Raw genomic sequence first — 25,318 nt, forward strand, 5'->3', positions numbered from 1 at the left:
TGGTGGCAGCAGTGGGATCTGCCAGTTGAGGACACAGTTTTTTTTTCTTTGAGGTTTTTTCACCCCCAGAAAAAAAGAAAAATGCATCGGGGAGGAAAGGTGGAAAAGAAGAAAGGAGTAACTGTTCAGAAGGAAGCTGATGCTGAGGAGGAAATTGGAGTCTCTGAAATGGTTGAGAGCACTGAGGTTGAAGAAAGGGAGCCATCTCTGTCAGATCTGATGTCAATATTGCAAGCTCATATGGGTCAACAGGAGGCTCGGGAAGCAAGGCAAGAAGAGGTAACTGCACGACAAGAACAAAAATTCAAAGCATTGCAACATCAATTTCAGCTTTTACAGTTAGAGGTGCAGTCCCGGACATCACCAGTACCAGAGCTACCATTACCTACCACAGAGTCACCAGAGTCAAGGGAGCTACCTCACATTTCTAGTTCTCCTCAAGCTCAAGCTGAATCCAGTCAGTCATTATCAGGTCAGTTTTCATTGCATGAACCCAGACTGGAAAAGTTGACTGATAGTGATGATATTGAGCATTTTTTGACTACATTTGAACGCATTGCCTTAGCATATCGTTGGGAAAAAACAGACTGGGTTTTTCGATTAATACCACTGCTAACGGGCAAGGCAAGAGGGGCATACGTTCATATGGATATTGATGACTCTCTCAGCTATGACAAAGTTAAAGCTGCAATTTTGTCCAAGTATGATGTTAACCCTGAGACCTACAGGCAGCGATTCCGTTCACTGGAAGTCAGGCTTGATGAGAACCCTAAGGAGTTGTATGCTCGACTTAAAGATCTGTACGGGAAATGGATTCAGCCAAAAGGTAAAACGAACCAAGAAATTGGTGAAATAATCATCCTTGAACAATATTTGAGAATGTTGTCCCCTGAGCTACAGGTTTGGATTCGAGAGCACAATCCGTCTTCTGCAGTGAAGGCAGCTGAGCTGGCAGAAGTGTTTGTAGCTGCCAGGAGGAAAGGGCAACCTTGGACCTGTAATGCAAATAAAATGCCAAAGGAAGGCCCCAAATCAGCCCAGATGTATCATCAAAGGCCATTGTCAGCAGATAAAACTCCTGTGGATGAGAACCAGTTTGCTGGCAGACCATTAAAAAATTCAAAAAAGATCTTTTGTTACCTCTGTGGGTTAGAGGGCCACACAAAGCCAATGTGCCCAAAAACCTCAGCTAAGATGGTTCAAATGTGTTTCATGCCACGTCCACATGCTGAACAGGGGCTCCAGTGTGACCAGACTGTTAAAATGATAAAAATTGAAGCTAATGGAACAACTTTAAGAGCTTTACTTGATTCTGGTAGTTCTCGTACGTTGATACACAGAGATTTTGTGCCCCCCAATATTGTCCGTGTTAGTGACACCATCCCCATTTGTTGTGTGCACGGAGATGAGAAGATGTACTCAACAGCTGACATGTACATTAAAGTGAATGGACAGACTTACCTTTTAAATGTTGGGGTGGTTGATAACCTGCCTTATTCAGCTATTCTGGGACGAGATTTTCCAGTGCTTTTTGATTTGTTGGAGTTAGACCAGAATCATCAATGCAATGTGGCTGTTACTAGAGCCCAAGCTCAAAACTAGTGAAACCTCAGTTTTCAGTGCCTTGCCATTTTTTTTTTTAATGAGGAATGGGAAGTTGCACCTGGGAAGCCTTGGAAAAGTCGCAGACAGAGGAGACAGGAGAAGTTCCAGCATACTATAGTACACCCAGAAATGCATACTGACCCAGACTTGCCTTTAGGACTTCAAATTCCTGGCAATATAATAGAGTTGCAAAAAACTGATCCTAGTTTAGCTTCCTGTTTTCAGCAAGCGATAGACAAGGACCAAGTAGAGGAGGCAGGCATTAACAAAAGTGACTATGTCTTGCAAAATGGCATACTTTACCATCAGGTGGGCTCACTTCTGAAGCTAGTGGTCCCCCAAGAAGTTAGAGAAACAGTGCTTAATCTGGGACACTCTATTCCTTGGGCTGGCCACCTTGGTAAGCACAAAACCACAGCTCGTATTAAACAACATTTTTTCTGGCCTGGCCTCCATAGAGATGTAGCCTACTTCTGTAAGAGCTGTCCTCAGTGCCAGATGACATTCTCCAAAGTCCCTTCCAAAGCTCCACTCCAACCACTGCCTATTATTGGTACCCCATTTGAGCGCCTCGGAATGGATATTGTTGGACCCGTTGAAAAGAGTAAGTCAGGGAATCGCTATATGCTTGTAATCACTGATTATGCAACTAAATATCCAGAGGTCTTCCCACTGAAATCCATCAAGGCAAAATCAGTAGCTTTCTGCCTTTCTGCCTTGTACAGCTCTTCGCAAGAGTAGGGTTCCCACAGGAAATACTGACTGATCAGGGGAGTAACTTTATGTCCAACTTACTAAAACAGGTGTACAAGCTGCTGGGCATTAGAAGCCTGAGGACCACCCCATACCATCCTCAGACTGATGGGCTAACAGAACGGTTCAATCAGACTCTGAAGCAGATGCTCCGGAAGGTGGTAGATAAGAATGGTGCTGATTGGGATCAGTGGCTTCCTTATCTTCTCTTTGCCTACAGGGAAGTGCCACAAGCCTCCACTGGTTTCTCTCCGTTCGAACTTTTGTATGGGTATGAGGTACAAGGACCTCTAGCCCTGTTAAGAAACATCTGGGAGGGAGGCAAGGAAAAGATGGACTCTGTTAACATTGTTTCCTATGTTGTGCAGATGAGGGAGCAACTGCAGAAAATGAGTGAGCTTGCTCAGTCAAATATGACCAAAATCCAGCAGAAGCAGAAGTTTTGGTATGACCGAGCAGCTCGTCAGAGGTCTTTTAGTCCTGGACAAAAGGTGTTGGTGCTCCTCCCCACTGACAACAACAAGCTATTGGCTAAGTGGCAAGGGCCCTTTGAGGTTCAGAAGAAATTGGGGTCCACTACTTACCAAGTGTTCATTGCTGGAAAGCCACGCTCCAGCAGGGTTCTGCACATAAATCTTTTGAAGGAATGGGCGCAGCGCCCTGAAAAGACAGCAGAGGTGATGCTCATAAGGGGTGTGCCAGAGGAAGAAGAGGTTGGTGAGCAATACTTGCCTTCTGCTGATGTGGTAGATTTTGACCTTAGTCATCTGCCAGATGATAAACAGCTTCAGGTGAGAGCTGCATGTAACTCTGAGGTGCTTCAAGTGAATCCTGGCCGAACAGATATTGTTGAGCATGACATTGTCATTAAAGAGGGCGTCTCAGTAAAGCGTTTGAGCTACAGGATCCCTGAACGTCTGCTGATATCCCTGAAGAAGGAAATTGACCTCATGTTGTCCTTGGGTATCATCGAGCCATCAAAGAGTGAGTGGTGTAATCCGGTGGTCCTGGTGCCAAAGAAGGATGAAAGCATGAGGTTCTGTATAGACTTCAGGTACCTAAACTCAGTATCACTGTTTGATTCATACCCCACGCCACGCATTGATGATTTGCTGGAACGGCTGGGGAAGGCAAAGTACTTGACCACACTTGACCTGTGCAAGGGATATTGGCAGGTGCCACTCACGGAGCGATCAAAGAAGTTGACTGCCTTTCGAACACCTTGGGGTCTCTTCCAATTTACAGTGATGCCATTCGGGCTGCATGGGGCTCCAGCAACCTTTCAGAGATTAATGGACCAAGTACTATGTGGTTTCTCAGATTTTGCATCTGCATATCTTGATGATATTGTCATCTACAGCACCACATGGGAGGAACACTTGGAACATCTGCATGCTGTCTTCGACCGTCTTGGCGCTGCTGGGTTGACCGTGAACCCCTCTAAGTGTGTTTTTGCCTCTGCTGAGACTGCGTACCTGGGCCATGTGATCGGGAATGGGGTGATCAAGCCTCAAGTCAGTAAGATCCAAGCCATTGAGTCTTGTCCTCTCCCACAGACAAGGAAGCAACTAAGATCCTTTTTGGGCATGGCAGGCTTTTATCGTCGGTTCATACCACGATTCTCCACCAGGGCAGCTCCACTAACGGACTTGATAGGCATCAAGTGTCCTAATCAGATTAACTGGACAGAGGAGGCTATAGCAGCTTTCAAGGACATCAGTCAATCACTGAGTAGTGAACCAGTTTTGTACAGTCCAGACTTTAATGAGCCCTTTTTCCTTCAAACTGATGCATCTCATAGGGGTCTGGGAGCAGTGCTACTTCAAGGTTTGGAAGGAGAACGTCATCCTGTTGCTTATATCAGCCGAAAGCTGTTCCCAAGAGAGGTTCGGTATTCAACAGTGGAAAAGGAGGTCCTTGCCATCAAGTGGGCCCTTGATTCCTTCAGGTACTACCTTCTTGGAAGAGAATTCACTCTGGAGACGGATCACAGTGCACTTCAGTGGATGGAAAAGATGAAAGATAAGAACGGAAGGATCACAAGATGGTACCTTGCTCTGCAACCTTTCCGGTTTGTCATCAAGCACATTCCTGGGAAGAACAACGTTACCGCCGACTTCCTCTCTCGCTGGTACAGCGAGAGTCCTGAAGAGGGGGTGTGTGTGATGGCATCAGCCACACAGGGGTAAATTAGTCCATTTTTTACTTTATTAATTTGCTTTGCAGTTTTCTTCATTAATCATTTGGTTAAACCTAACACTGGTATTATGAGGCGCGCACATAGTAACATTGTGTGGTTTTTCTAAAATGTTTTGTTATATTATGTTTCTCTTTCTTTGAGTTACCTGGGTTTGGGCGGTGGCTGTTTCCTGTCTGGGCAAAAGGCGTGGCTGAGGACTCTGGGAACAAAATGCCTGCTTAGCAGGACTAACCATGGGCTTACCAGGAGCAGGGGTGTTTTAGGTTTAGTTAGGTTATTCTGTGCTTAGTTAATATTAGTGTGTGTGTTTTTGTTTCCCCCCTATTGTGTTCAAATGGTTTGGCCAAATCATTATAAAAGCTACCCTCATGTGTCTTTGTAATTAGGTCAGTTTGTGAGTTAAGTTGTGTCTCACTTTGTTTTGTTTAAGTTTCTGGAAATTCCTTTTTGTAGAGTTATATTTAGTTGACCTCTTTTATGGGCCTGCTAAGTATGTTTTTGAATTTTGTTAATTTTGGACTTTTTGAGGGTTAAAATAAAGAAAACCCTTTTTGAAGAGATTTTTTTTGCCTGTGTCCTCTTTGCTTTGGCTGCTTGGTCCCTCACACTGGGTGAAATCAGTCGCAAAGATGGTGCATCAAAAACCTTCATGTGTTTGTGTTGTTCCTTAGCAGACTGCTGTGGTTGCTGCAACTACTTTTTAACCATTATACCAAAACATGAAAAAGTGCAAGTCAACATCTTTGATGCTACTATGGGCAACTTTGGCAATCTCTTAGCAATCAAAGCAATCATAAGGAGGTTTCTGCCAACCTGTTGGGAAATACACATTTTTCCCTCACAGTCAGTGGTTTCCAGATGGTTGTGGACCAATCTCTAGCCCTTTAACGTGTCAAAAATGGCAGACAAGTTAACATTATGTGATTGCAAAACCTCAATAGGATTGGTCGTTTTTTTTGGAACTACTGCTATTGCCAACCACAGAAGTGGCCACTTCTGCATTGGAATTTATTTTTCCAGCCTGAAAGCTATGTCCATCTGTCTATAATTGTGATGCATCAATGCTAGCATGTTCTGGCTGGCTAGTATGTCAGTGGTGAGCTCACAGGCTAATGTAATTTGCTAGTTCCACAAAAATCAAAAAGCTTCTTATAGCATTGGCCTAATTTGTCATATCATAATAAACCTGCTTAGCTCTGCTTGTAGGAAGATTTTCACTTAATTTTCCTGTTCTACAGCTTTCTACCTTGGTTTGTCTCCTTTTTTCTTTTTCTTCTACCTATTAAGGGAGCCACTAACTTTTTTTTTTTTTTAAAGCTTTGTGTTCTTTAAGGCTTCCCCTGATTTAAAAAACAAAAAAAAAACAAAAAAAAAACTATTAACTTTCAGTCAACCAAGCCCAGCATTACGTCTTCTAAACACATACTGGAGAAAAAATGAACTTTATGATAAACATTAGCCAGTCAGACTGTGAATGTTCCAGCAGCCGACATAGTTTAAATGCCCAAAATGCTACTTAGCTGTCTGCAGTAGTGTGGTTACATTTTTGTGCAAAAGTTCGGATTGTTTTCAAGGGTGCTCTGAGCCATTTTTAATTAAAGCGCGCACACACACACACACACACACACTTCAGAATACGCACACACACAATAACACTGGAACTAATTTCTTCCTTTTGATTGTTATCATTATCCTTCTGTGTCTGAATGACTGATTATGGTTATTTTGTGGCATATCATGTTCACGAATACAGAACATGGCGAGACTCCATAAAAATAAACATACAATCATGCAAGTAAATGACAACAGGGGAATCGCAAAAGCACACACACGACAGACACACACACACACACCCACGCACTCTCCCATGCCAAACACAGCTGTGAGCTCTCTCGTTTTGGCAATAACCTCTCTCCTCTCTTTTAAAGACCATTAGTGATCCGTGACCACGGTCCCCCTTCCCAAACACACAGCCACACTAGCTTGATGCTGTTAACATAATAACTTATGAGCCATCCTTTCGTCATTTGAGGATTGCCCCAGTTCCCTTGTGTCATCTCTGCACAGCTAGATGCTCAGTAATTACAATCAGATGCAACATAGCATTGTATGTGAATTTTTAGCTTACTCAGTGAGGTTAGATCTTACTCTACTACTTCTTAGAGAACAGGAGCTCATTGAGCTGTTATCCAGCATGTCATGTGCCTGCTCTAAGCTGTTGACCTCAAACTACCTTTGAGTAGGGTGGGCTATTTATGGTCCTGGGCTCCCTCAAACCCATCAGGGGAGATCACATCATGCTGCGTGAAAAGAAAGCGTGTAATTAATACATGATGATCTGTGAGTGATGCAAAGGAGTCTGCTTTCTGTGTTTCTGCCAGATGTTTCAGAAGCTAAAAGGTGACAGAAAGAATTTCTCTGTCTCCAAATTTGGATGATGAATTGAGCTGCCAGCCTGGTGCGTGCAAACACGCGTGCACGACCCTGTCATCTACACTAATTTTGTTTGACTTTTGCTTACTTGAATTGGGGGGTGCTTTTCAACCCAAAGTAGCAGTCATAAGTGACTTTTCAGGAGAGCTAATGCTGTATGAATGCCAATATGTGGTCAACAAACAGTTTTTTTGTGATTCCAGGGAGGAAAAAAGCAAACTAATATAAACTGTTCTCATTCACAAAAATCTGTTACATGTGAGTTGGGCTGTATGTCTAGGATCCAGTGATACACACTGATCTGGTCTGCAGTCTGTTAATGTGAAATTTTCCAAACTCTTTCTGCCAAAACCCAAATAGGAAATCTTTAGATCAAAGAGTGAGTATCCGCATTTGGCAAGGGTTGTCTCTGTTTGTGGAAAGATCACACACACAATGGAAAGAGTAATTATAGTTTCAATTGTGTAGCACAACATGTTAGAACATGACAGGTTAGAAAAAAATTTGCTGCCTGACTGTGGCTGCTAGCAGAGCAGAGTACACTTAATGTTGCATGTTTAATTACAGTCAAGCAAACTACAAATAACAGTTATTTAGATTGTTTACTTAAAATCATTCACTTTAATGGTCTTGATTTCAACTTCAAGACCAGTTTTCTGTCATGTATTATACAAGAAACCATGCTCCATATGCTCAGCTTAGAGACCTATGATCAAAGATAATAATCATCATCATCATTGTCATCTCCTTCTTCTTTTAGCTGCTCTCTTTAGGTACAGGTATACACATACCTGTACAGATATAGGTATTTAAACTCATCCGCCTGCACTACTTCTACTCCTTCCAACTTCACCTTTCCACCTGTCCCCTTCTCATTCGTATACATGTGTTGCTGCTTCTAATGATTTTCATCAGTCTTCTCTCCACTGTATACCTCCACCTGCTCCATGCTCTCACTACAGATCACTATGTCATCTGCAAACATCATAGCCGAGAGACTCCTGCCAGACCTCATCTGTCAACCAGCACATCACCACTGCTAAGGTTGAAGACAACCACAAATGTTGATATTAGCAATGAATAACTATAGCATTATTTTAGCATAATTTTTGGAGTGACTATATTTAAATGAGACGGTGGAGTGATTAGTTATCAAATTAGCATCGATAATCTGATTAAAAATGCTCCAAAGGACATCACGGCACAAACATGGTCAAGAGGGTGGGTTCAGTAACTTGGTTTAATTTGCGTTTTTGCCCTCTAGTGGCCAAAAATCTCTCAAAGTTACTTTAAACTTATTTATATCTATGAGTATATTATTGCCACCCAACAGTTAAAATTTTAATTCTGTTAGATTGCCATGTTGTGTGTTCTTGTTGTCCAACTCTTAGTTTATTAGGCATCGCAAACTCTTTTTAGAGAGTAAACTGCCAGCAGCTGTTTCAAACAGGCTTGACTGGCCTCATGAACCAGTGCAACTCTAGCCTGTGAAGCTGTGATGAACTAAGTAGGCTATGTGTTTGCAAATGTGCCAATGAAGTTTTTTTTAATGATATTATGATACAGCAACTAAAAAAATAACTCTGCAGATTAGAAGTAGCAATGAAAACTCCAACAATATACTGCATGTTAATGGCTCTGTTAGTTACATGTTAGTTACACCTGGTTCATGGTTTGTGAGTAGCCTGACATGCCTGAACCTTCCTCATCCTCTCTGCCAAAAAGGAAATGCATGCCTAGTTCAGGATGATTGGAGTCAAATGTTACATCACAGTCAGGGAGTTGTATGGTAAGATCATTGAAAAAGCAGTTTCTCAACAGCTCAGTTACTTCTTAAAACAGAATAACTGCTATGATGCCTTCCAGTCAGGTTTTAGACAGAACCACAGCACTGAAACCGCTCTGACCAAAGTGTTTAATGACATATGTCTGAATACAGACAGTGGAAAAATGTCAGTCTTAGTTTTGCTGGATCTCAGTGCAGCATTTGATACAGTTGACCACAACATATTACTCAAACGACTGGTGAACTGGGCAGGTCTTTCAGGAACTGTACTAAACTGGTTCAAAACATACTTAGAAAACAGGAAATACTTTGTATCAATACGTAACTTCACATCTGAGCAGACAAGTATCACATGTGGAGTTCCCCAAGGTTCCATCTTGGGACCCCTTCTATTTAACATTTACATGCTCCCACTTTCACAGATTATAAAGAACAACAAAATAAACTATCATAGCTATGCAGATGACACACAAATATATATCACAATGTCACCAGGAGACCGAGGCCCTGTACAGGCTGTTGGTAAATGCATTGAGGAAATTAATGACTGGTTGTGCCACAATTTTCTCCAGCTAAACAAAAACAAAACTGAAGTAATAGTCTTTGGTGCCAAAGAAAAACGATTACAGGTCATCAGAGAACTTCAATCTATACACCTAAAAACCACAAACCAGGCGAGAAATTTGGGTGTAGTGATGGATGCAGACCTAAACTTAGAAAACCCATTAAGACAATAACAAAATCAGCTTACTATCACCTCAAGAATATTTCAAGGATAAAAGTTCTGATGTCTCAACAGGACCTGGAAAAACTAGTCCATGCATTCATCTTTAGTAGGCTTGATTAGTGTAACAGCATCTTTACAGGTCTACCTAAAAAATCAGTCAGACATCTACAGCTCGTTCAGAACTCTGCTGCTCGAGTCCTCACTAAGACCAAAAAAGTGGACCACATCAGTCCAGCTCTGAGGTCTTTACACTGGCTGCCTGTCCGTCAGAGGATAGACTTTAAAGTTCTGATGCTGGTCTATAAAGCTCTGAATGGTCCAGATCCCCTCAGGAACAACAATGGTTAAAAAAAAGAAACAAAACAAAAAGGGAGTTTTTCTAAATTGCAGTAAATTATACAAAAAGCATATCAGGACAAAGTCAGAAAGACAAACACTCGCTCAGAGATAGACCAGTTTAGTCCGATAATGGGTGCAGTGACGTTAGAAGGCAGAGCGGTAGTGTTTTCTGTGCGCTGGCCCTTTAAAACGCGCCGTGTTTTCATTGGTAAGGTGACGTCAGAGCACTGAAGGACTCCAGCCTATCCTCTCTAAACAGTGAAGGCAATGGTCCTGGCAAAGCGTCCTGCCTTAGGAGGGAGACTTTTACACTGCACAAAAGCCAGGGAAACACTCGTCGCTGGAATGAACCAGAGCCCTCCTGCACTCGCCGTGGATTAAAACCGAAACTTTTACGATGGCTCTGAACGTGAAAAAGTAGCGCGAGAAGCAGCACGCTAAACCGCCACCGCCGCCACCACCACCAACGGACCTTCTACTGCAAAGCAACTCCTAGTAGATGTACGGCCACTGCTGAAAAATATGCTCCAGCCAAGCAGCCTCAACCCGGGCTCCAGTCGCAAATTCGCAGTGTTTTAACCAGTTTCGTGAAACATTCACGGGCCTCTTCTTCACGTTGTTGTTGTTGTTGTTGTTTTTTAAAGGTTCTTACCTTTAAAGTCCGCTATACAAGTCCACAACCCACCTGAGAGAGAGAGAGAGAAATAAGAGAGAGAATTATGGCAGGGAAGCTGACAGCAGCGCAAGGCACAGGAATACTGCTGGTGACAGCCAACGTTGGATCCCTGTTCGAGGATGTGAGTTTCCCCATTGATAAACACAGTCTGTCAGTGCTGTCTCTTCACACCAATGCTTAGTTCTAGCTTCGTTATTTCTCCCGCCACACAGTCAACTCCGTGTCTTTTATCATGCTAAATAATATCAAAGCTGGTCACGACTCGTGTATGTGTCAAGTCGCGTGCGGTAGCTTAAACAGCTACTGTACCGTTATACCGGGGGGCCTCTGACAACCTTAAAAACACACCGTACACCCGTCTGTCTTTACGGGTTACGTGTTCAACATATGCAGTGACCCACTTTTTCTCTCATGTTTCTTGCCTGCTGTGTATGCACGGCGGCGGGAAGATAACCCGTAGCTTGTTATTACTGTAGTATTGCCACTGACTGTAACTTGAGCTAATCAGGGATGCAGTAGCTGTTTACTATTTGAAGACTCACCCTCTAGGCTGATGTGAAGCAGTCTGTGTGCATCACAGTCAGTAAAAACCAAACATGCATTCTGTCTGTATCAGAACTGTATTTTTTTATTATTATTTTTTAGTTGATGTGATACAGAGTGTATGAAATAGTCGTTATTCAGCTTTAAAAGAAACAAGTGCAGCAGCAACTGATGTTTTGCTCCTTTTCTCCATTCATGTCAAATGTGTCCTGCAGCCAGTGTTATGAATAACAGAGATGTTAGGAGAGCAGGCAGCATTCAGATATCCACTCTTGACAGTGCCACATGCATATGTCAAGACAGCAGAGACGTCTTATGTCTAAAATAGGTGTGTCAGGCCTTATTAGGCGTGCCAGTTGAAGTTGTTGAATGACATCTGTTTTGTCATTATTATGTAATTATCTTTCACTTGGTCTACGAAAGTAGTCTGGTACCTGCTGGCACCAAGTTGAGGGGCAAACACTTTTCTGTCACTTTCAGTGTTGTGTCAGCATTGAGTACCCCCTCTTCTTCTTCTCTCACTCTTGTGAAGTTCCGATCCACAACATAAGGAAAGAGTTATCTCTCTGCCTGGAGTAAGCCTATAAATCGCTTGCCACCACTCACAAGCACCAAGCTTTGGGTGTCCTGTGCTATTTTTCTGGCTTTTTTTCCTTACTAAACTCCTCTGAATTGAAATGTAATATCCATGTTTCCTGCTTTGAGTGGGTGTGCAGGTCATGCATAAGGCAATCTATAGTCTCTGATGTGGCATCCTTATGATGAATATGTGGGCTAAATGAAGTCTTTGTTGACTGTTTTTAATACGGTTTCCACTTTTAGTCTGTTTTAAATCGCGTGCTAGGAAATGCAGCCTGACACTAATTTGCCAAGATGCAATATAAATTGTGTCAGGCCTTCAGAATATGCATGTATAGTACGATATCATCTAACTGAGTCTTGTCTTGAAATGGCAGATGCACTGCTACTGTAATGTTGCAAACATTACAAATATAAACCCATCACTAACAGATGTAACTAGGGCTGCCACAAACGATTATTTTGATAGTCGACTAGTCACCGATTATTTTTGCGATTAGTCGACTAATCAGATCATCATCCATTGGACATAAAACGTACAGCTTATTGCACCAGCAGCATCTGCTCTTATATAACTATCATTAGCTTACAGCTTTAAGTGTTTAAGGTATGTGCTAACTAAAAATAAAGACAAGATGACAGTTTCTTACATTTTAATGAAATTTGCAGATTGTTTCGGTGAAGTTTAATAAACTCCTTGCTATCTAAAATATAACAGGACACCGGAGTATATTCTCTACCATCTCACACTTCTGATAATCAGCTGTCTGCTTGACGTTTATTCAGCTGTGTAAAAACTATAACTTTAATCTCAGCCAAACCGATTTACTCAGGAACAAATAAAATACTAAAAAAAGGCCAAACAATAACATTGTTAAGTTATCTTAGTGACTTATATATGTTTAACCTGAGTAGTGAAAGACGGCGGTGGGTTTGAAAGCGATTTGCCAGGAGTCCGGTGTTCTCACGGCTCTAGTGAGTCTTGCCCCCGGCTAGCTATCGAGCTAGTGGGTAACAGACGTCTCCGAAAACGTCGGAGCGCTTTTGAAAATATGTGGTGTCTTGATAAACTGAGCAGATATTTGAGGTTTACTCAGCTACATTCTCGCCTGAAAATATGTTAAACGTTTATTTTGTGACCCAGAAAGAATAATAAGAGTAATATTAAAACTAACTAGCTGCCGCCATTGACTATGTGCACGTTAGCATATGCTACTTCCGGTGCGGAAACTCCTGTGGGGAGCTTTGTTTCCGGTGTCCTATTCGCGCCCGGTTTACGGTCCAAAACAAGTTAAGCAAATGAATGAATCAAGCGGCGATTTACATTTCTATAGATGTCTTGGGCATTTACCCAATATATCTGTAAATGATGTTCATCGACTTGTCAATATTTTTTCCCCGCGCCTCAGAGCAAAAGAGAAAATGGATTCAAATGTTATATTTCTCAGCTGTCCCTCGTTTATCGCTGGTGTTATGTTCTAAAAATAACCAGCGATAGGTGAAATCAAGTAGCCAATTTTATTTTTTGACGGTGCAAAACGTTTCGTGGACATCGTGGACATACAGTACTGCACTTCAGAGTCACACTGCTAGCGATCGATGCAGCGATTCTGTACTGTACAGGAGAGACGTCACGGAGGAGATCGTCTGCAGCGATCCAGACGCAGGACACAATGTGACGTAAAAAAAATAAGCATGCAAACTTGCACTAAAAAATCTGCGAAACAGCGAGGTGAAAGGTGAACCGCGTTATTAGCGAGGGACCGCTGTAATTTTTAAGGTAAGTCACAACATACCCTTCGTAAATACTAATGTATAGAAACCCTTACCAGCAATCATTCATTTTTGTGTGGCTTTTTTCACGGTTTGTTAACATGCTGTGTAGGTGTGTACTTGACTAGCTGATATCGACATAATGGGGGAAACATCTGGTTTGACTATTCTTCACCTGTACTTTGAATGATGAACATTTGCCTGTTTAAATCATAAGACCAGTCACTATACAGAGATGTGCTTCTGAATGTGGACGATGTGTCTTCTGCTGCAGTAATGCAGTTCTGCTTGTGTTGAGTGATGTAAACAACTGATCGATCTAAACTCTTTAAACGTCAAAATTGATCATTAGATTTTTTTATGACACAACAGTGGTGAGTGTTCCCACCTTCTCCTCTTTGTAACTTAACGCGATCTTTCCGTTTTCGAGTTTTGGACATGATTTTGGAGTATATCTTAGCAGTAGCGATTGGCCGCAAAGTAAAGCTACCGGAAATGTACAACCCCACATCCGGTCTCAAACCAGGAAGTTAGCATTTTCTTGTGCACAGGGTCAATTGTTGGAAACTGAGCTGGGCTGCGCTATGAATTCTGGGACAGAGCTACTTCTTCTTCTTCGGGGTTTAACGGCAGCTGGCATCCTTGTACATGCAGTGCTGCCATCTTCTGTTTCAGTCCGTTATTACACTCTTAAATCCTACTACTTATTCCTGTGTCTTTCAGGATCTTACAAAGCTTCAAACGACGCCTCGACTATTAAATCAGTCGTCGAAGATTCTGATAGTCGACGTAATCGTGACTAGTCGACTAATCGTGGCAGCCCTAGATGTAACATGTAGTTGTGGTGTGATTTTAGCACGGAGAGCTAATCTGCAAGTATTGGTTGATATGCTGATTGTTTTTCTTTTCTTTTGGTAGATTAAAATTATAGGTGAAAGGCTTAAAAATAAGAACTAGATGACCGTGGATAGTTGACAAGATTTGCTCAGTAAGGTGAGCTGATGGCAGCTGTTAGATCACGTCCTATTATGCCTGTGGGGAACCATATGAAAGGAAGCCTATGTCGCATTATTTTATTAGTCTTTCTGTCTAGTGCACAGTGGAGATGATCAAGGCAAAAACCCATATATGTGTAGTTACTATTATCATCATTATCGTTATTATTACTGTTATATTGTTATTATTGCCGTTAAGACAAATGTGGACCCTAGAAACCTCAATGTTTTATGTTCTTGTATATAAAGACAAACAAACCTAAAAATTTATATTCTGTTATCGATTCAGATCAGTTTGTTCCTATGGCCCAATCACATGTGATGGTTCAAAAGGGCTTGACGGGTGCATATATATAGACATACACATATTTTTTCAAAAAGGAGGGAAATGATGTCCTGAACTAGAAAAATGGTTTCTGACACTTACAGGCACGTGAGAATGTGCTGATAATTAGCTGAACATCAGCTTAGGTCGCAATCGGCCTCGCTGGTTACCATTGCCTGAAATGCCAATAGTAATGCATTTACTCATGGCGCTTTTATCTGTTGAGTCACATCAGTTCGCGCGAGCTAGAAGACTCTATTTTGTCTTAAGACAGTATAGTTTAGAGTGAGGAAAAAAGTGGGGCTAAATAACAGAAATACAAAAACAGTATAAAGCAGGACCTGCTATAAGCCTCATTTTTATTGTAAACAAACCGGTGTTGCTGTAATGCTGCTAACATTATGTTATATGGTCATCAGTCATTTTCAGACATCAACTTTTGGACAGTGCAGTCTTTCTCACATGCATCACAGAAGGAAACGGTCCACTTCAGCCATGCTCGCAGTACTGGAAATGCTCTGTGTGGTTTAGGCGAGGAAGTTGCCCGAGTAGGGGTGCAGGATGCAGTGCAATAGCCCGCTCGCTAGCGGTGAATGCTGTACTATTTGCTGTACCTGTATTATTTGCATATTGGTACAATGTGACGTCACACTTTTTACTTGGGGAGCCGGCAGGCTGAATATCTACTAAGATCCACTCCGACTGCAGGTAATATTTCAGTCCTTGCGTGCACCTCTGTGCTGTCTGCAGTGCATGTGTGAAAACGGCTCAAAACACCTGCCTACAGCCGCAGTCCCATTGACAAGACTTCAAATGAATTTGAATCATTTTGATCTTGACATTTTACATCGAACAGGAACTTAAAAGTGTTTGGCTTTTTTTCAAAGCATCTAACAGTATTCATTTGGGTCTCGCGCTCACAGTTTAAACCCATTCTCGTGGTCCATGCGATTAAAACCAGTGTTTTCTTGGTCAGCCTCGGTGTGTAATTAAGCTGATGCGATAACTGTAGTTATCAGTTATTGTTTGATAAGCATTACAGAATCGTCCTCGAGCTCAAGCCATTCGCTGTCGGCCTTGTGAACCATGCTCAGTGAATCCAATTATGGGAGAAAACACTGGTTTGTCCTGTGTTTAAAACGACCATCAAGGTTTACCCTTCATCTGTCTTTTGTTTTCTCACACGCTCGCTTTTGTGGCTCTAAGGAAGCATCCCTCCCCCCGTGGTCTGATTGCCCTTTGACTTTTGTTGTGAATTGACCCCAGCACCAGATACAACAGGACTCTGAAGTCTTTCTTCTTATTATTTATGTCCATTCAGTCCCGTGCTGATCCCTGTCCCGTGTCTGTTTCAGTCAGGTATTTTTTTTCATTAGCATCGTAAAGCAGTAAAGTAAAGTGCAGTATTGAGGTTTCTGTCACTGCAGCTCAAATGCTGGCTTCCTGTGTAACAAATTTTCTTAATTGATCTCAATAATATATTGATACATGTTGAACTTGAGCATATTAAACTACTACCAGAAAAGGAAGCTATCATTACCGTATACGGGACCTGTTCTCTCCGGGCTAGGTTTTTATAAACTCTTCCCTTCCTGTAGCCACAGTGTGAAAACACAGTAGGTGTCCCATGGGTCCTGCTGGATTCCTGAGCCACCCTGTTTTGCATAATTAAGCACAGATGGAGATTAATGATCCCACTGAAGTGTAAGCTTGGTGAAGACAGGATAAAGGGGGAAAATAAATGAACTAATTGGTAATTAGTTTTCTAATTCAGGTGGAACAAGTCAAACTGTAGAAGATGCTGTAGCTGCACTAGTTTGGACCAATTCACACTTTATGCTTTTCTCTTTGCACCTTAGAAATAGGTGCCATTGTGTCTGAAAGGGTTGATGATTGGTTAGAATTAGTTAAGTGCCAGAGCTGAGCTCAATTATCATTGGGTAATCATGTTCAGAATACCCTGGAGTGTTTAGTCTCAGTCTGTTAAAGGAGGACACTGTGCTGGCCAGACTTTGTTGTCATCAAATTATCCCGCTGTGACCTCTCGCAGCCCTGGTTTTTAATTTGAGAGGGCAGACGTTTACTCCTTGTTGGGTAAAAGAAAGAATAACAGCAGCAAACTATTTCCAGAACATAACTCAGGGTTTTTTTTCTGGCTCAGAATCTACTTTTGGAGGATAACTACACGTGTAGACATGATCAATCCCAATTGTTGCCATTTTAACCCCTTATGACATTAAAAAAAATTAAACATATTGTGTGTAGGGGAAGTCTAAGGAGTAAAATACATGCACTTATTTTGCAGGGAAAATTTTGGGATTAAATGGGTTAAGCACTGAATTTTTTTCCCTTTATTTTTGGCCATTTGATAAACCAAAATAAATGCTACGCTTGCGTAAGTGAGCCTGTAGACAGTATAAAACATGGTTTGAGCTTCTATTTCAGTAGTTCTGCCCAAATATGCATTAGACATGAAGAGTGCTACATAATATCACAAAAATGCAGTTGTTGAGCAATTTTCACAACCACAATATAGGCGCAAACAGCTTTAACTTTGAAGACAATCTATATGAATTTCCGGTTTCCGTCACACTTTTAAAAATTTAATCTACTTCTGGGCTAACATTATAAATTACAGGCAGCTGTGGAGGTCTCTAGGAGGCTATTGGAGCAGCAACTTCTTTGCACCCAACAGCCAGAAACCTCCAGGAACCACTGGCAACCATTTGGGGAGGTCGGGGTGGTCATATCATTTCCCATTTGGCGGACAACTCAACGTGTTTCAAGATGGAGGATTGTCCGCAGTACAAAACTGCACACTCAATAGCATCACTAGTCGTTAGCCAATGAGCATGCAGTTTCAGGGTCAAGCCTGCCTCTCAATAAAGAATAGTTAAGTTTGTCTTTCCTAAAAAGAAATAACAGCAGCAGTCCACTTTTATCAGTGTTTTAGTGAAAAAAATCCAATATTATGTCCTAATGTAATATTTGGACATTAGCTGAACAGGGCTGTCTTTCTTTAATCTTTGTTGCTGTGGATGTTTCAATTTGACCTACAGCTCAACACGGAGCCCGATCGCCTCCTGTGTAGACACTGACTGGGGCTCCGAGCCTGCTGCTCAGCTAACGCACTCCTCCTGCCACGCCTTCTGTGTTGACATGGTGTGTAATCGTGCTGCTTAAAAAAAGTGAGAGAATGAAAAGGTTTCCGTTACGGTTCGGAGGAAACAATGTAGGTGTGACTTGAGTGTCCTTATCCAGTATTTAATCTCTGGTTTAAACTGAAAGTAATAGTAACTGAGAGATCATATCATGACTTCTGAAGATTTGTCCTTGGAGAGCTCCCTGTGATTACGCTAAATGATTAAAATCTGACAAACAGATGCCAATTTTTCAGCTACCTTACATGTAGGGCAGAGTTGTTACTGTACTTTACTACTACTACTATTGGCTCATCTTACTGTAGTTTTCATTCAGTTGAAATCCGCTCTGTTTTTGATGACATATACATCTTTTGTTTACTCAGCCAATATAACCATATGGTGAAGCAATAAATTACTATGAATGTCCCCTTTTGTGGATTCTGTCTTCCAACTTCTTTTTCATCTCGTCTCTTGTTTCTCTCTGTATCTGTCCTGTCCACTGACAGACAGCTCATTAGCTCAGGCTTTCACAGCTTGGATCCCACTGAGCTGGCATATTTACACCACTAAAAATGGAACAGAGCAGGAAAAAAAAAGCACCTGCCTCAAACCAAGAGGCTAGCTGCCAGTATTTTCAGTAACTATTACATTAAATGTCTGGTGTGGTGAGGAAGTATTTTTTGTTGTTACCCCACACAACCTCTGCGTCTCATTAGAGGTGAGAAGCAAAGTGGTTAAAAATGCATTTTTCCTTCTGAACAAGCGATGATTTTGCTGCAGCCCGCATAGACCCTGGAAGCTAAATATAGCTGCCAGTCACATGGCAGATGCTAGTGAATTCCCAAACTGAATAATGTAGTTGTGCGTTCATGGTGTGTATTTATAGTGTTGGCAATAGTAGTGCGAATGTGTGATCCCAGACGTGATGCAGTGTTGATAAGAGATGGAAGAGGAGGAAACTAACGATGTAGGATGGCGGGTTTTCTTCTTAATATCGGATCCTTTTTGGCGTAACCCGTGTTTTACCGAGGAGCTCAACGGCCCAGGACTGTGACTAAATACTTCAGCTGACTGCTTTATTTTTTCGCGTTTCTTCCGCTGCCAAAGTCTGTCCCAGTGTGTTGCTGCAGGAGTGGAAAAGTTTATGAAAGAAAGATCAGATGATGCTATTTTGGTGTTCTCCCTGCGCTGCCCTGCTCCATCCTGTCATAACATGGAATTAGAATTTCAAAAAGGAAAAGATGTTGGAAGAAAGGCTGAAAGATGGCACCAAAAGGGAACAGCAGCCCAGACTTTCAAGTACCACATTTCTCTTATAGCACCAGTCATTGGTAAATGTGCATCTTAATACTAGTTATAGAGCATCCATTGTTGTTTGACAGTTAAAACTTTACGATGAGAGTGCAATTTCTTCTTTTCAGTGCTACTATAAGAAACATCCTTTTTTGGGGGGTGCAAAAGCAGATGCTTTTGTTGCAAATTACACTTTGGTGGTAGTGACAATGTAGAGGGGTTTCGTGAGCCTGGTATCAGCAGAGAACCATAACACAATAAATGAGTGTTTTGCATGTTGTGAAATTTTACGTAATATTTGCATTAAAGCCTCGTTTCAGAAGTGGAAAAAGTTGCTGCACAACAGACTGAAAAGGTATATTAGACATGCACGTTTGCCAGCCTGACCCGTTGAGGTCTGATCACTCGGACCACATTAAGAGGTGGTCTGAGCAACATATGGCCACATTCTTTCAGCACTGTGTGCTCGCTCACTCAGCTGACGTCTCACCTGCTAGTGAAAATCAGTGTATTTGTTTTTTACGCTAAGGCAAGAAAAACTAAGGCTCTTTAAGTGGATTGGGCTGCTTTTGTGGTTTAATAGGCCTGGATTGGACTCCGGACAGGTTGCTACTGAGTTAAGAAGGTACGGATGGAATTTCAGGAATCTGGCATTTGTTTTTTGTTTTTTTTGCTAGAAAGAGTAATGTATTCCACAAGTTTGGAACAGGGAAGTAAGATGTGGACACCCATTCTGATGCCAGCGAACCTGTCGCTGTCTGCACGTTATCAGATCAGCTGAGGCGCGTGTGAATTTCTGGTATGAGCGCTAATAAACGATATGCCCATTTTGGTTTCCTTTGCACAGCCAGTCAATGCCAAGATGGAATGTTTGCCAGTCTCACCGCCTTGTTTCAACCTATCACTGTTACAGTGGGAATAATAAGGGAGTTGTGATCTGATTTTTTTTGTGTGTTATTCTTTGATGCACACAGTTCTAACGGTTTCTTTTATTTTTGGTGCTTTGTTTGAATTTATTTTAGGAAACCACAAGATTTAATTAAAACTACTTTGGTGTGGTTTTTGGGGGGGATAGGGGTGTTGTGGAATTTCCACTGATCCCCTGAAAAGTCTTAAATGTGGTGAAAGTAAAATATATTATTAGTAGCATTGCAGTCTTCAGTTTTATTTCGGGTGCCTTCTCTGCTTTTAGAAAGAGGTTTGAGACAAAGATGACCATATTTGGGAGATTCGCTGTTGATGATGTCATGCGGCTTAAGCAGTAGAAAAAACTCCCAGAAACCAGTCTGAAGCCTGAGTTTTGGACCACAGGGAGTTCTTGGCCATATGCAGATGTCATTATTTGAAGCTTTGCCTGTTTAATAAAAACCCTAAACACTATAACCACATATGACAGAAATTAATGCGTCTAAAGCAACAGTTTTGAACAATTAAATAAACCAGCTAGTCAGTAAATCTGCCCCAAACTCTGATTGTATGAAAGTTCAGATGAAATTCTGACTGTGTCATATTGAATTTATGGAGCTTCTTCAGCTAAATAATGAGCTAGATAGTGGTTATTTTTAGTTTTCAGATAATAAAGTCTTCTTTTTGCTGTTTAATACCAGGTTTGGGTACCTGAGCAGGCAAGTCAGTTCAGGCCCAAATCAGTAAAAGTCTACATATGATCGTGTTGCTCATGTGGGGAACATGCTGTTTCCACCTAGTTTGCCTGAACAACAGGCAAACTAGACAGTAGAGTTTATATTGGGGTTCTCTTGGGGGAAATGATGCACTCACAGCTAGGGCTGCACGATTTTGCATAAAATGAGAATCACGATTTTTTTGCTTAGAATTGAGATCACGATTCTCTCACGATTTTCTTTTCCAGTATAAATATTTATTGCGCTTATTAACTGCACATCAACTTCGTAACAGTTGAGACTGAACATAAAAACAATAAACATAAAAACAACAAATGTCTCACATTTTGTCGTTGCCGCAAAATGTTGCACTGCTTGAAATTCCGTCTCCACCGTTGCTCGACACTGCGTGTATAGAGCAGGTAGTGCAACAATAGAAAAATAGTTGCGGGACTGTGTAGCGTTTGTCTAGGGTGTTGATCATTTTCCTAAATCCCTCGTTTTGCACAGTGTTGATGGGAGCCATATCTTTGGTCAGGTGATAAGTAATAGCCTCCGTAATTTCTTTGTGCCTGTGGAAGTTCGACGGGTATAGGGAAGCGCTGTATAAGGTTCCCGTTATTGATGTTTGGGTGGTTGACCGGGACGGATTTTCTCCAGTCACTTTCTCGTCATCCCTGACGTGCTCTCCGTTGTTTTTTCCCTGCCAATATTAGCAGCCAGCTTCTGTATCACGTGGTATAAGGCTCCGCCCTTGTCATTGTCATGGAAGAGTAAGCGCTTGTTTTCATGCAGATTACGTCCCGGATCAAAATGCGGTACAATCGTCGTCTTTTTTTTTTTTTTCTAAATCGTTGTCATTTGGAAATGAGATTGCACATAAGTATGAATCGAGATCGCGATTTTCTAACGATTAATTGTGCAGCCCTACTCACAGCCATATATATGAATCCAGATACAGGCTCTCGGTAACACATACCAGGAGACAGGGATTTTACAGTGGCTTGAGATGGCCACTTTTTTTTTCTCCTTGAGGTCATTGACCCTACTCAGGAGGATTTGATAATGGTTTTGTGAAAAGACCCAGACAAAGAATGGCCAGGTCCCACTGGGCCCAGATAAGGGATAAGGGTGGGAGTGTTGATGCGGTGCAAAGGAAGTTTGGGTTTACTCCAAGAAACATAATTATCCCAGCTGGGAAAGCAAGTGAGGGGACAGCTCCCCACCCAGCCCCTTGATGAGTCTAAAGACTCATTCATAAGATTCCCAGAAGATACAAGAGTGATGGCTCATGAAACTCCACTCAGGATTACAGTAGGTTATGTGCAATGGGAGGAAAAAAGATCAATAATGTCAGATCCCAAGAACAGGAGACTTTCGATTTAGTGCAAAATTTCTATCAAGTCGCTGTGCAAGTCTTATTTTTGCTGACCTTAGAAACCACACAATGTGTTAAACGTTTGTAAGCCAACAGGTTTATATTAAGCATAAGGTAAAAAGTAAACAAAATTTAGAGAGGTTCTTATTAGCTAACTAGTTTATGATATTTACATGGTGAGATAACCGGGTTCTTTTAGCAAGCTGGGTTAGAGGGTTGGTAAGCTGGGTCATGTCCCACATAAAGTGTCCAGATGTGCTTCTTCTGCACATATTGACATTTTTCTGCAAAAGTAGTTTGATAAATAGTTTGGTTTTGCTGAGTTGGCGTGTTAAACTGTGGGTTAGATGACAGAAGGCATTTTATAACTACTACTAACTATTACTACAACTACTGCTCGCTTAATAGACAAAACAGAATGATCAGTGATGGAAAAAAATTGTTGTAGCATTAGTTCATTTTCCAAAGCAGCTCCATGTCCAGACTTGTCTGCCTGTCGAGATATTGTGTCAGAGGATGTACTTTGCATATTTAGATAGTAACTCTGAGGTTTATTTCTTTCTTCATGTAAGTGAAGGTCATTGCCCAATAATAGAGATACTAAAAGCTGGCACTGATTGCAGGTTTTGTATAATGTTGCATGGTAAAGTGGTAAAGTTAGTTGCTAATCTGCGGTATGACCTTCTGTTCAGCGTCAGCCTTAATAGTGCGTTTATCCAATTGAAAGAACATCTCACTTTCCTTTATTGACAACTTGTGATGCAGATACAGCAGCTTTGGCTTTATTTGTTCAGACTTCGAGATAGCTGTCTCTGAGAAGCAACACAAAGAAGATGACTTGTCCTTGTGCAGATTGAAGTTTGAATGCTAATTCACAGGGGCTGACAACTGTGAACTAACTGACACCTTTAATAAGAGCTTGACTACAAAAAATGGATAAAAAAGTAGTTAGCTTGTCTGTTTTGATGTTTTCTGTGGAGTTAATGAAAACGTGTTTGCATCATTTTGACAAGGCCAGTGCTGGCGTGCAAGAAGGCCAACAAATGAGAGTAGGAAATGCAGTCCAAGTAAGGTGTTGTGCGAAAGTCATCTGCCACCTCGTATTTCTGTACGCTGTGTTAGACAAGTGGGAAATAGGTGCAGCAGATTATTGAAACTTGTGCAGATTATTAAGATTATTAGTTATTTTTCCCATTCTTTGTCAAGATGATCCCAGATTGCTGATAGTGTTCCATTGTATGTTTTTGTATCCTTTTACTACATTGGCAATGTGTTTGGAGTTATTGTCTGAAAGATCCCACATTCCTTTTGTTGTCCTCCACTTGTCCAGTTTCCTCAAGTATTTCAAGGACACACTGTACATCATGCTGAGATGTGCCAAGTTTTTGGCTAAAAACTCCCTGGGAATCAATTGTTGGTAGAAAAATACTATTTTATGCCTGTCAAACTGTGTTATTTTTTCATAATTTCAGATAAAGAAATGGAAGCAAATTTTGTTTTTTTGACAGACTTCTAGTAACAAAGTGCCTAAAGTTGTCTTTTATGCATATGGACACACTGGTTCTTCCCTTAAATTAGGTGTCTTTTTTATATTTGAATTATTCATAGGCCAGTGTTAAGTGGCATAAAAACAAAGACACTAAGAAAACATTCTTCTGATAAAAGCAACCAATATTCAAAGTAAAACTGAAAGACTCTCAGAAAGCCTGGAGGTCTGGCAGTGAGGGGGACACAAGACTTTTGCACAGTACTGTATATAACACATAAAGTACCAATTTGATGATTTCTTAGAAAGCTCATATGAGCATCTCCTTGTTTTGCATGTGATATTAGACATCAAACTTTTAACATCAGCACACGTGGGTTTCAGTGGAACCTCTTTCTCCTCTTTCTCACCTGCTGTCTGTAAGTTGATAAAGGTGTTGCACACAGGGGATTCTGTCCATGCACCACGTGAACGGTTTCTTTTTTCTGTTGATGTGGTCGGAAAGTTCACAGCTCCTTGCTGACTCGCCGACCGTACGCATTGTGTAGCAAACTGGGATCTTCTACACTCGATAAACATAAACCCAGAGCCAGGATTTTCTCAACATTTGTATTTGTGCACTAAAAATGTAGCAGAGTTTGCTGTAAGAGGTTTACGTTTCCAACAGCTTGCTGTGAACATGTTGGTGTTTATACCTGGAGTTGTGCGTGCAGTTTATGTTCAGTATTTTAGCTCGCGTCAGTGGTGTTTATCAAAGGAATTTGGCTGACTTTCATCTTGTAAACCCAAAGAGTGTGTTTTAAAGAGCTTGCTTAGCAACAGCAGGCCTTCTGTCCACTTATGCTTTTATCTATGATCCACATCCACTTCACTTACATGAAACTTTTACACTTACTGTTTGTTATAGTCAAACACTCACAGCAACACATACTCACGTGTTTCTCTTCCCTGCTGCGTTTTCTCTAGGCTGTCGCGTCTGCTGAGGGAGACATACAAACTGAATGATTACAGAAGTGCTCATACCTCTTTTGTCACCACAGAAGCCAAGCGTCTTGAATAAAAGAGCTGTGGTAAAGGTTGAAAGGCAGGACCTGGAGTTTAGTCTGTCCTCCCCTGCCCTGCTCCACATCACCAGAAGCTGCAGGGTTAGGTTTAGAAATGGGATGCATGAAAATTGTGTGTTGGTCACAGAAAAGCTTTGGAGTGGATTCTTTTTTTTTACATACCCTGTCTGATTATATTATAGGGTTAGTAGTACTTCATTTGGATTTTCATTTTTTAAACAAAAATTATGTTCATTGAACTCTGTTTTTGTCATTACAACTTCTAATGTCTTCAAAAACAATTATGTCCTTGCCTCATCTTGTAATTTAACTGCAGCAAGCTACAAAATTAAGGCCTGTATCGTGTATTGTTTAAATGATTTCAAAGGTCAGTTGAATGTGTTGACTCTTTATAAGCCACCGCAGGATAGTCTGTCGGCCTGCAATAAAACGTCAAGCAGTGAATGACTGCTGCCTGTCGTGACGATGATGGTGATAACCAAACTGTGAAGCTGCGGCTGCTAAAATTGGTTTGAAGGAGGTTGCTGCTGCACACACTGATGAGTAAAAAGTAGGTTAAACGTTGTGATGTGAAAGATATTTGTAGTTCACTTTATTA

The 25,318-nt window shown here is 41.4% G+C and overlaps 1 protein-coding gene across 3 annotated transcripts in view; it reads left to right on the forward strand.

Moving 5' to 3' along the window:
• The first annotated feature begins 10,082 nt into the window (after nucleotides 1-10,082).
• inpp5a (inositol polyphosphate-5-phosphatase A) overlaps nucleotides 10,083-25,318 on the forward strand; it is a 156,235-nt gene continuing 140,999 nt past the window's right edge. The window contains exons 1-2 of one of the 3 annotated variants that reach the window (XM_084948699.1): nucleotides 10,084-10,344; nucleotides 10,488-10,640. In XM_084948699.1, the coding sequence (XP_084804825.1) occupies nucleotides 10,563-10,640 (78 nt within the window). In that variant the 5' untranslated portion in view covers nucleotides 10,084-10,344; nucleotides 10,488-10,562. Of the gene's footprint in view, nucleotides 10,641-25,318 lie in introns of all 3 variants that reach the window. The other 2 variants (XM_084948700.1, XM_084948698.1) reach the window with 2 other exon arrangements.

This window comes from Perissodus microlepis, chromosome 13, assembly GCF_051167445.1.
Source record: "Perissodus microlepis isolate ML-2025 ecotype Zambia chromosome 13, ASM5116744v1, whole genome shotgun sequence".
NCBI lineage: Eukaryota > Metazoa > Chordata > Actinopteri > Cichliformes > Cichlidae > Perissodus > Perissodus microlepis.